Below are 12087 nucleotides of genomic sequence, written 5' to 3'. Positions count from 1 at the left end.
GTTGCTGCTGTGTATTTCTGGCGCAGGCGTCCCGGGGCCCCTTGGCCCCTAGGCAGGACATCCGAGTTATAGGTATCTCTGAGAGTCAAGCGTCCCACAGCCCGCTCTCCTCGCTTTAGGAATGGAGGCTTCAACATTAAGGTCAAGGCTCAGAGAGGGAGGTGGGGAGGCATGCGTCCTTAATCTTTGGCAATTTTGTTTTTTTAGTTTGTGGGCACCCCCCCCCTTCCGCTTCCATCCTTTTTGACTTGACTGGGCGGTTGGCAATTTTGAAGAACTTCTAGGCTCCTGCCCTCTGGGCCTTGGCACATAATTATTCCCTCTGCCCTGTCCTTAAGCAGCTAGCTCCTCGTTCCTCAGGTCTTGGGGTGTCCCCTCCTCCAGGAAGCCCTTCCTGCTCCCCTGGATCAAGCACCCCACTTTGAGCTCCCTGTCCCATCCCTGAACACCCTAGGTCATCACTGGTAATGGATCTGTGTCCCATATGGACTGGGAGTCCCATGAGGTCCGAGCCAGTGGTGTCCTGGTTACTACCACATCCTCAGCACCACAGGGCCCATTCATTCCATGAAAGTGGAAAAAATGCTTCCCTTTCACCTCCTGGTCTTTGTACATACTGTTCCTTTTGCTTAGGTACCTTTCCTCACTCCACCCTACTACTCATCATGTTGGTCATAGCTCAGATGTTTCCTTCACCAGGAAGCCTTCCCTGATTCTCCTGGCTGAGCAAGGTGCTTCTTCTGGGCTTCCTGTGCCAGCCAGCCCTTATCCAGCCTGTGCCTCCCCCATCACAGCCTTGACGACTCTGGATCATCACTGTCGATGAGTGTGTCTTCTGTGCTGGATGGGAGCCCCAGGAGGTTGTTCGAGTTACTCTTCTGTCCTTGGCACACAGCGAAAGGCCTAAGTGCAAATTAGGTGCTGAAGGAACGTTTGCTGGCTGAATAAACTGATGAGAATGAGCTGCTAAGGATCGAGGACAGCAGAGAACAAAGCAGACAAAGAAAGGGCTCTTAATTCTTTCAGTCTTACTCAAGGTGTCCCCTCCTTTAGGAAGCTCTCCTTGATCCCTAGACTGGATCAGGTGCCTATTGTGGGCTTCCACAGTCCCCTGGGATTGCTCACTACAGCCCTGACCATTCTAGGCCCTCACTGTGTAGAGACAGGTCTTCGCCCACTGGAAAGACCTCTCTGGAATGAGGCACTCAGTCTCTCTGGTTCCCATTTGCTCAGGGCCTGGGGGTCCTGTTTCAGGATTTCTTAAGGCTCCAGATGCGGTGCTCCTAAGTCTTGGGAATACAAACACCTCAATCCCTGGGCCCTCGGGGGACCGCTGTGTCCCTTGGCCTCCACCCCCGGGTGCCAGGCATCTGGATTCTTGGATCAATTCATCCCCCCAGCCCCTCTGCAAACTGAGTGCTCAAGGAGGCCAGCCTCTCAGACATGTGATCAGTGTAGTTGACAGGTCCCTGTGCCGAGAGCCCTTTCAGGTGTGATGCTCTGTGGTTGCCATCTGGAAAGTCTTAATTTTCTTTTTGAATTTGGATTTTTGTAAGTGCGGTCTGAAGGGATGTCAAGCATGCGCTAGAGGGGACTGGAGCCTTGGCTCACACACAGCTCCACCTCGGGCCACCTCCCGTGTCCCTGGGACAGGCTCTGTCTGCCTTTATCTCCCTGCCCCTGCCCCGTGACCACTGTCACCTCAAACTTCAGCAGGGCCTGGGTGCAGCCGGGAAGAGCAGGGTCATGCACTCGTGCCTCAAGGCATCTCGGGTGGGGCATGGCAGTGGGCAGCTGCCCACCGGAAGGGGAGCCCAGCCACCCAGTTACTCTGGCTGTGGGACAAGGTCTGCAGATACCTGTGAGGGTCTGTGCTCTCAAGCGTCCAAGGTGTTTGCCTTTGGGACTATGACATTAAACACCAGGAGGAGTGGAGAAAGACGGCAGAAGAAAGGAAAAATGCATTTCTATTTTAATACCTTTAATGGCACTCTTTCCTGCCTTTTGAACTGGGTCCCCAATATTTACATTTTGCACCGAGCCCCACAAATTATGTAGCCGGCCCTGCCCCTAACCCCACCCCTTCCCTGACACATCCCAGATTGTATGTCCCAGAGGGAGTGGGTCTGAAGATAGGCTGGGAATGTCACCAGGCTCTGGACCTGCCTTGGCCCAGGGGACAGGAAACCATAGTGGATATGGCCCCAAGGTTGTCTGAGGCCCTGGCCTGACCTCCAGAACTGGGGACTGCCTCCACACTGACCTCTCTGTTCGCATATCTGGGGAACCAGCTTCTAGAATCACTTTGCAGTGACCTCTGGGAACAGGAGCAGTGAAGAATCACAGAGCAGGTGTAAGGAGAGGCCCCACATTCAACCTTCCCTCTGCTCACTGGGCCTGGGCCAGGTTGGGGTCAGCACCCAGCATCCAGGCAGGCCTGAGCAAGAGGAGACTCCCCACCCTGGGTACCACTCCCTCCCAAGATGCTAGTTCTTCTGGTCTGGCTAGTTGGGGTTCCTCCCTGAAACTCTCCCACGCAGCTGGGGCCTGCAGGGCCTCTGGTCCCAAACACACAATAGTTACAGTATTATTACCCTGCCTCGCTCCATCCCTCAGGAGATAGGTGTTTTCAGGTCCTTTTGGCAAAAGAGGCAGCTGAAGTTCAGAGAGGGAGTCCCAGTTGCTTGCGGTCACACAGCAAGAGGATGGCACAGGCAGGATTAAAATTTCAGTCTGTCCGATTTCGGAATTGATACTTTGACGCTGCTTCCTTTATTATAAAACAGATCTCTCAGAGGCTCAGAGAGGTAAAGACACTTCCTTGGGGTCACACAGCAAACCCTAAGCGGGGCTGGGATTTCAAGGCTGGAAGGCTGGAAGGCAAGGAGGCAGGGGCCCAGTGCTGGATGACTTCACAAGTAGTCATTCACTTTCTCTCTGTGAGCCTCAGCATGATGCCAAGTGACGTCACCTATATGACTGAGGTGCTAGTCATTATTGGGAATAGGGGTGCCCAACGGGGTCTGGGGAATAGATAATATCTTTATGGACACAGCCGCTATTTTTCCCTGGCACAGAAACATCTTATCTATGAGCCGGGAAAAACAAAGGAAGGTTAGAGATGTAGCTTATATAATGATATAATATAGCATAATAATATAAATGTTATTATATAATAAACATAATCTATATAAATACTATAACACAGCATAACGTAACATAGGCAGTCAGTTATATGAGCCTGGATGTGGGGATGCTTAGTCATTTTGCGGTTCGCAGGATGTTCTTGTTTGTTTCAGAATTCAGACGCGGTCATGCAGTGGTCCTGAGTGTGTCCCCCTCCAGCACGTCACAGTGTGGCCCTGGCTGGGGTTGGTGTTCAGTGTTGGTGTTGGTGTGTAACAAAACCCCACGGCCTCACTGTGGGTGCCTGGCCAACTCCCTGATGTCAGGGGCTGCTTTTCTTCTTTACCTGGAAGACTGCCCAGCTCCCTCACTGGTCTCCTGGCCTTCTCTCTCCTTCCAGAATCCTTTCCTTTTTTACACAGAGGCCACAGTGACAGTCTTTCTTTTCTCTCTCTCTCTCTCTTTTCTTTTTTTAAGTATAATGTACATTTAGCGAAGTATATAAGTATACAGCTGTGTAATTCTTTTTTTTTTTTTAAGATTTTATTTATTTATTTGTCAGAGAGAGAGAGAGAGAGAGCACAAGCAGGGGGAGCGGCAGGCAGAAGGAGAAGCAGGCTCCCTGCTGAGCAAGGAGCCTAATGCGGGACTCAATTCCAGGCCCCGGAGGTCATGACCTGAGCCGAACGCAGATGCTTAACCCACTGAGCCACTCAGGCGTCCCCAGCTGGGTAATTCTTTACAAATTTGTACACACATATAACTACTGCCTGGAGGAAGATAGTGGGGGCTCATCACCATCGCTCCTTTGGGACAATGGAATCCCTGTTCTGTTCTAGAACTTCATGTAAATGGAGTTACATGGTATGGTTTATTTGCGTAAGGCTTCTGAGCTCTACATAAATTTCGAGATTCATCCATGGGGCTGCAGACACCAGTAGTTGCCTTGTTTTCACTGCTCAGTGATATTTCCCATGGGGTGAATGACCCACTCATTCTTTTCCGTTCCCTTCTTGATGGATATTTGCATTCGTTCCCAGATTTTGATCCTATTAAAAAGCAAGTCTGGGGCGCCTGGGTGGCTCAGTCGTTAAGCGTCTGCCTTCGGTTCAGGTCATGATCCCAGGGTCCTGGGATCGAGCCCCGCATTGGGCTCCCTGCTCAGCGGGAAGCCTGCTTCTCCCTCTCCCACTCCCCCTGCTTGTGTTCCCTCTCTCGCTGTGTCTGTCTCTGTCAAATAAATAAATAAAACCTTTAAAAAAAAAAAAAAAGCAAGTCTGATTGTATCCTCTTCCCCCACCTCTGGCTGATTTAGACCCTCTTAACGTTTATCCACCTTTCTCAGAATTCACTGAAATCTCTTCACGGGGCCTGTAATGTCCTGACCAGTCTAGCCCCTGCCTGGCTCTTGGGCGTCAGGGTCCACCTTCCTCCTCTTTGTCCTCTGAGCTCCCTCTGCTTTGTAATCGGCTCTGCCCCCCGTCTTTGAACCACAGCTTGAAGGACACCTTCCGGCAAGCTTCACTGACCAACCAGCCTCCACCCCTAGACTCCATACCTCCTTGGAGCTCCCTACACTTCTCCCTTCATTGTTCCTTGTATATAACAGTTTCTGTGATCACTTAATATCTGTCTCCCCCATCAGACAGTAAGCTCCGTGAGGACGGGCACTGGTTCTGTCTTGCCCTCCAACAGTCACCCAAACCAAAGCTTGCCCCCCCGTTAAGTACTCATGAAATATTTCCGGAGTGCTGAGTGTCGAGTAGACCTATTCTGAGCCTCAGTACTTTCCCCTCTACCCACCCCCCCCCCCGCCCCCAAACCCACAGACTTTCTCCTGGGGACTGTCAGGGAACCTTGCCTCCTGCCCTTTCCCTCCTCAGCAGCTGTGGGTGACGCACCCAAGGGTGGGTGCCCCGCCCCACGGCGGACGCTGATTTGGCCTGGTTGGGCAAGGCCAGCGTTGCCTGGGGGGAGGTTACTCATCCTGGGCTCAGGTAAGAGGGCCCAGGTTGGGAGGCGGCACACCCAGGGGGGACGCCGAGGGAGCAGGACGGAGCCATGGACCCTGCCAGGAAAGTAGGCGCCCAGGCAGTGATCCGGACGACAGGGCAGCTGTTGCTTCTGCTCCTTCTTGGAGGAGGTGGGTCTGTGGCCAGAAGGGGATGGAGGGGGTACAGTAGGGGCTCTAGAAAGGAGCTGTCTCCTACAGGGGGAGCTGTGGGGAGGATCTCCCATCCTGAGCAGAGGGGGCTGTGGGAAAGATCATCTGCTCCGGTCGAGGGGGCTGTGGGAGAGATCCCCCACTTTGGGCAGAGGGGGCTGTGGGGGATGAGTCCTGCCCTGGGGGACCGTGGGACAAGTTCTTCCATCCTGAGTAGATGGGGGCTGTGGGAAGGATCCCCTGCCCTGGTCAGAGGGGCAGTGGGAAGGGATTCCTCACTGAGCTGCCTGGACTGTGGGAAGAGTTCTGCCATCATGAATGGAGGACTGTGGGAAGGTGTCCCTCCCATCCAGAGCCGGGATCCCCCATCTTGAGCGTAAGGGACTGTGGGAAGGATGCTCCCACTGCAGGCATAGGGGGCTTGAAGAAGAGGGGCACCAGCTTTGTGGGGAGGTTTTCCTTACTCCTGTCCTGGAAAACAGTGGGCAACAGCATTGTCCCGTCCCGGGGACAGAGGGCATGGGAAGGACCATTTCTCCTTTCCGGGAGGAGGCTTCAGTAGGGATCCCTTAGTTCTACTTGGCCCTGCATCCCCAGGAGCGCAGGCCTTGGAGTGCTACAGCTGCGTGCAGAAAGCGGATGACGGATGCTCTCCGCACAAGACCAAGACGGTGAAGTGCGCGCCGGGCGTGGACGTCTGCACAGAGGCCGTGGGGGCGGTGGAGACCAGTGAGTGGGGCCCTCTGGTCCATTCCTACCCCTACACGCTCCCCCAGCCAGGCCCCGCCTCCTTTTGTCCCGCCCCTTCTGAATGGGCCCACATCCATTCGGCGCCCTCCAAGCGTCCCTTTCAGCCTGGCTGGAAGCCCTTCAACACAACCACGCCGTTAGGGCGCGGGACTGAGGGGTGAGTGGGGTGAACTGGGAGAGCCCGGATTTGGGACCCGGTCCCCTTCGAGGGCACACCCTATCCATTTCCGCCCCGCCCCTGAGACCTCCCTACTCACCCTGTCCCTGCCAGAATCCTCTATCCAGGTAGGCCCGTGATCATGCAGACCCCTCTCGAGGTCTCCTGCTAGGTTCCCTAGACTGAGGCTCCGCCCCGCTGGCTCACCCCCGGGGGGAATGCCGCCCCTATCTAAGGCCACAGCTCCTGGGAGTCCCCACCTGTCTCTGCTCCTGTGCCCTTTATGTCAGTCTCCCAGTTCCTTCTTAGGATGCTTTCTGCGGTTCCGTCCCTCTGTCGCCCCGCCCCGTCCTACTCCACTCTTGGCCCTCCCCCCTCGGTTGTGTCCAGAGTCTGTCAGCCTGTCTGTTCCCCCGGACTCAGCTCTTTGAGGTTCTGCCCCTCCGTCTGTCGTTCGATCGGCTTTCTGAGGACCCTGTCCTTCGACCCTGGCCCGGCTGTCTTCTGGGAGGGGGGGAAGGGGGGTCCACTAGAGGCCCTGCCCCGAGGCCCCGCCCCTGACTCCGCCCCCTCCCCTCTCCGCAGTCCACGGGCAGTTCTCGGTGGCAGTGCGGGGCTGCGGTTCGGGACTCCCGGGCAAGAATGACCGCGGCCTGGACCTTCACGGGCTTCTGGCCTTCATTCAGCTGCAGCAGTGCTCCCAGGACCGCTGCAACACCAAACTCAACCTCACGTCGCGATCGCTCAACCCCGCAGGTCGGTGGGGGCGGGGCCCTAGGCTCGGGGGCGGAGCCACACCGCCGCTGAGCCACTAAGGTGATCCCAACCCGGAGGCGGGAGAACGCGGCACGGGCTGGGGGCGGGGCCACGGGACGGCAGGCGGGGCTTCATCGCGGGAGGCCCCGTGGGGTGGGACGCTAGGGGCGGGGCTATGGGGAGGGAGAGAGGCCACTGGGTGGGGGCGGGCCACACCCTGGGCGGGGCTAGGGGGACTGAGCCCGGAGTCCGTCGGGGGGCGGAGACGTGCTTCCGGAACCTTCTGGACCCCTTCCCTCCAACGCGCTGCCCTCGCAGGCAATGAGAGTGCGTACCCGCCCAACGGTGCCGAGTGCTACAGCTGCGTGGGGCTGAGCCGCGAGGCGTGCCAGGGCACGGCGCCGCCCGTCGTGAGCTGCTACAACGCCAGCGACCGCGTCTACAAGGGCTGCTTCGACGGTAACGTCACCCTGACGGCAGGTAAGCGAGTCGGGAGCTCGGGGACCACGGGAGTTGTGGTAGCCTCTCTGAGGCCTCATGGGCGGTGGGTAGCCCTTTACCCGAAGAGTGCCCCCACCTCCAACACGTTCTGGAAACTGTAGGCCTAAGTTCTTGTCTGATGCTAGAGCGTCAGGAGAGATGCAGCTCTATCCCCAACGTAGCATGGGGCTGCGGATGCTTTTGCCCTAGAGGGTTTTTTGGGGAAATACATTTCCGTAGAGGCGTGCCAGGTGCAGAATGGCACGATGTGTTATGGGAAATGGAAGCCTCCAAGCTTCTAGATTGCAGGGACTCTAGTTCCGACTCCTTAAAACTCAAGGGGTTCGCCCCCGCCCCAACCACTTAGGAGAGAGGTAGTTCATCCTGCTGGCCTCTCTCTGCCTCGGGGAGCCCTGGGGGATGTTCTTCAGACGCCTCTTCTGCCTGGTGTATTATGGGAGATGTAGTTCTGAACTCTTAAGACAAAATTTTGGCAGGGGTGGGGGTGGAAGGGAGAGAGATGGGGGAAAAAGTGAGCAGAGGGCTGTAGGGAAAGTTTGTTGGGCTCTTTGGTCTTGTGAGAGGTGTATCCCTGTCCAAACTTCCCCAACTTTTCTCCCAAGGCATTGTGGGACTTGTAGTTCATCCTGCACCCTTTTCCTCTCAAAAGTGGGAAATGTGGTTCACCATGTGCCAGAGACAGTGGGACAGAGTTTCTCAAAGTGGGGCCTGAATTGAGACTTTGGATTAATGGATGCCGAGCCCTTCTGTCCCCCGTTTTGGGCGTTCTTGCCCTTGTCTTGCCCTTGTCTTGCCCCTATCTGCAACCCTCCCACCACCAACCTACCTGTCTCCCTCCTGCAGCGAATGTGACTGTGTCCTTGCCTGTTCGGGGCTGTGTCCAGGACGAGTTCTGCACCCGGGATGCGGTGACAGGCCCAGGGTTCACACTCAGTGGCTCCTGCTGCCAGGGGTCCCGCTGTAACTCGGACCTCCACAACAAGACCTTTTTCTCCCCTCGAATCCCACCCCTTGTCCTGTTGCCCGCTCCTAAGCCCACCACTCTGGCCCCAACCACCTCTGTCACTACTTCTACCCCAGCCCCAACCACTCCTGTCTCTACCACCAAACCCACCTCAGCGCCAACCAGCCAGACTTCTCCACAGGAAGTACATCCGGAGACCTCGTGGAAAGAGGAATCTAGCTTGGCCGCAGGTGCTGCTGGCCACCAGGACCGTAGTAATATGGGGCAGTCCTCTACAGAAGACGTGGCCTATGGTAAAGGCTCTGCAACTTTCTCCATTGGGTTGGCGTCACTTCTGTTGGCTGTGATTGCTGGCAACTTACTATGAGTTTTCCCATCTAGAAACCTCCGTCTTGCCCTATTCCCTGGCCCTGGGCACCCTCTCTTCCCGTTACTTCCCTTTCCCTGACTGGACTGGGCTGGCCCAGCGTCTGTTCTTCCAATCTCCCCCACTCTCCCCAGCTTCTGCTGCACTGGTTTGCGGCCTTGGGAAATAAAGTTACCATTGTATATATCCTGCCAGGGTGTTGCAGCTTTTCGAAGGCATCAAATGCATCTCCCTCATCTTTGTCTCTCCCTCCTCTCCTCTTGGTGCCTGGGACCGAGAAAAGTCAGGGCTGTCACAGGAAAAATGGGAGAAACAATGATGAGCTTCCTGTTCGCCTTCTTATAGCCAATCTGGAATATGGGGGGTGGAGCGGGCTAATCATGCCCTCCTCTGCTGGCTGCTGCCCCTGCCCCCCATCTCTGTGGCAATTTTTTTGGCATCCAACTTCCTTACTAGACTGTGAGCTCCTCAAGGGCAGGGACCGTGCCTTATGCCCCTGTGTGGTCAGCTTCTGGCACAGAATGGTCTCAATAAAAGTTTAATTCCTTTGTATAGTGTTTTGAAGGATTCATTTCTTACACTGACTTCTTAGTGTAACCTCTTAGCTGAGCTAGGGCAGGAATGCCAAGACCTTTAACAGAGAAGCTGAGATCTAGAACCATAGCCCTGGGGGAAGTTGGGGTTTGAACTCCTTTCATTTCCTGGGGTTTAGCCAGCTTGTGGGGCAGTCCCACTGACGAGGGGGATGCCCCGTGAAACCATTAAGCGGTGACGAGGGTGAATGGGGCTTTTAGCAACGTTTGGGAGCAGAGGGGAACTTTGTTTAATGGGTCGTACACCCTCCCCAGGCCCCGCCCACCTTGTCTTCTGTTTGGCTTCTTAAGAATCGTTCTGTGGGCTTAGCCACTGCGTCCCACTTGTCCAGAGGTCTCAAGGGTGCTGCTGTCAATCTCTGCTTCATGTTGGGGACTTGGGACCTGAGCTCCACCTCCATCTCCTCCAATCAGATGAAGGCGTAGAGGCCCCTGGGAGGGAACGCCTGGTTTGGGACTGAGGCCCTGGCCGACTTTGGGACTGCTTGGTGGAAGGGCGACCAGGTGTGGGCAAGAGCAAGATAATAATAGTAATATTTCCAATATCACTATTAATGAGAAAGAGTATGACAACACAATAGTAAATGATGATTATAGGAACAAAATAGGAAATTAATAAGAGCATGAACAACAGTAATGGTAACTATACTTAAGGAATGTTAATCACTTTTTTTTTTTTTTTTTTTTTTAAAGATTTTATTTATTTATTTGAGAGAGAGAGAATGAGAGAGAGCACATGAGAGGGGGGGAGGGTCAGAGGGAGAAGCAGACTCCCTGCCAAGCAGGGAGCCCGATGTGGGACTCGATCCAGGGACTCCAGGATCATGACCTGAGCCGAAGGCAGTCGCTTAACCAACTGAGCCACCCAGGCGCCCAAGGAATGTTAATCACTTTTAAAAGTCTTACCACACAGCCAGGCCTGTACTAAGGGTGTTTGCACCTGGAGTCTCATTTAATTTTCCATATACATTCTCAGATGGGATGATTGGGGAAACTGAGGCTCAGAACGGTAAAGTAATTTACCCACAGCAAGTAATCCGTGTATCAGGTACTGTTTTGTGTGTAATCTGTGTATCAGGTTTTGTTTTGTGTGCTGTACTTGGATTAACATACTTAATTTATACAACCATCCTATGAGATAAGTATTAATCATCTGCATTTTACAAGATGAAGAAACCAGACCCAGAGAGGTTGAGAAACTTGCTCCAGGTCACCCAGCTAATAAGCCCTGGAACACAGATTTGAACCCAAGCAGACCAGCTTTATAGAGCGTGCCCAAGATGGCTGTAACTTTTCCTTCAGCTTGACTGAACTTGAGATAGGCTTCTCTCTGCTTTTATTTTATTTATTTATTTTTTTTAGATTTTTTTTTTTTAATTCGACAGAGAGAGACACAGCGAGAGAGGGAACACAAGCAGGGGGAGGGGGAGAGGGAGAAGCAGGCTTCCCGCAGAGCAGGGAGCCCGATGCGGGGCTTGATCCCAGGACCCCGGGATCATGACCTGAGCCGAAGGGCAGGAATGCCAAGACCTTTAACTTTATCTCTATCTATCTATCTATCTATCTATCTATCTATCTATCTATCTATCTATCTATTTTTCACATATATTAAAAATATGGAACGCTTCATGAATTTGCACGTGATCCTTGCGAAGGAGGGGCCATGCTAATCTTTTCTGTATGGTTCCAATTTAAGTATATGTGCTGCCGAAGTGAGCACTTACCTATAAATTTTAGATCAGCATTGCCCAACAGAAATACATTGCAAGACATATTTACATTACATATGTAATTTGAAATTTTCTAGTATCCACATTAAAAAAGTAAAAAAAGGTGTGGTTAATTTTAATAGTATATTTTAACCTCATATATACAAACATCATTTAAATAAGTTATCCATATAAAACCATTATTAATGAGATATCTTATGGGGATTTTGTACCCAGTCTCTGGGATCCCTTGTGTATTTATGCTTACATCACATTTCAACTCGCATAAGCTATGTGTCAAGTACTCAACATCTAAAGCTTTAGAACTTTGCATAAATAGAAATATACAGCATATCCTCGTTTGTGTAAGGCTTCTTTCATTCCACAGAATGTGGAAATCATGGTTTGTTTTTTTTATTCTTTTATTGGTGGACACCTGTGCTGTTTCCAGTTTGGGGCTATTATGGATAAAGCCTGCTATGAATATTCTTTTTTTTTATTTATTTTTATTTTTTTTAAAGATTTTATTTATTTATTTGAGAGAGAGAATGAGATAGAGAGAGAGCATGAGAGGGGGGAGGGTCAGAGGGAGAAGCAGACTCCCTGCTGAGCAGGGAGCCTGATGCAGGACTCGATCCTGGGACTCCAGGATCATGACCTGAGCTGAAAGCAGTCGCTTAACCAACTGAGCCACCCAGGCGCCCCCGCTATGAATATTCTTGTACACTTACTTTTATGGACATAAGCTTTCGTTGCTCATGTGGAAATTCTCAGCAGTCGAATTGCTGTGTCAGAGGATTGGCATGTGTTCAGCTTAGGAAGAAACTACCAGACCCTCTTCAAAACCGGTTGTACTGTTTTTTTTTGTTTTTTTTTTTTTTTTTTAAGATTTTATTTATTTATTTGACACAGAGAGACATAGCGAGAGAGGGAACACAAGCAGGGGGAGTGGGAGAGGGAGAAGCAGGCCTCCCGCGGAGCAGGGAGCGCGATGCAGGGC

At 52.8% G+C, this 12087-nt stretch overlaps 1 protein-coding gene and 1 pseudogene across 1 annotated transcript; one reads left to right on the top strand and one right to left on the bottom strand.

Annotated features, from left to right (window-relative positions):
- The first annotated feature begins 5110 nt into the window (after positions 1-5110).
- Positions 5111-9337, top strand: LYPD3 (LY6/PLAUR domain containing 3). Its single transcript, XM_036107327.2, has 5 exons — positions 5111-5269; positions 5888-6019; positions 6783-6953; positions 7272-7433; positions 8298-9337. The coding sequence occupies exons 1-5, from the start codon at positions 5188-5190 to the stop codon at positions 8783-8785; spliced, it is 1035 nt and encodes a 344-aa protein (XP_035963220.1). The 5' UTR covers positions 5111-5187; the 3' UTR covers positions 8786-9337.
- Positions 9338-10988: 1651 nt separating this feature from the next.
- Positions 10989-11098, bottom strand: LOC118545225 (U6 spliceosomal RNA; annotated as a pseudogene).
- Positions 11099-12087: the final 989 nt, after the last annotated feature.

Source organism: Halichoerus grypus, chromosome 15 (assembly GCF_964656455.1).
Source record: "Halichoerus grypus chromosome 15, mHalGry1.hap1.1, whole genome shotgun sequence".
NCBI classification, from domain to species: domain Eukaryota; kingdom Metazoa; phylum Chordata; class Mammalia; order Carnivora; family Phocidae; genus Halichoerus; species Halichoerus grypus.
This window is presented reverse-complemented; position numbering and strand designations above follow the sequence as displayed.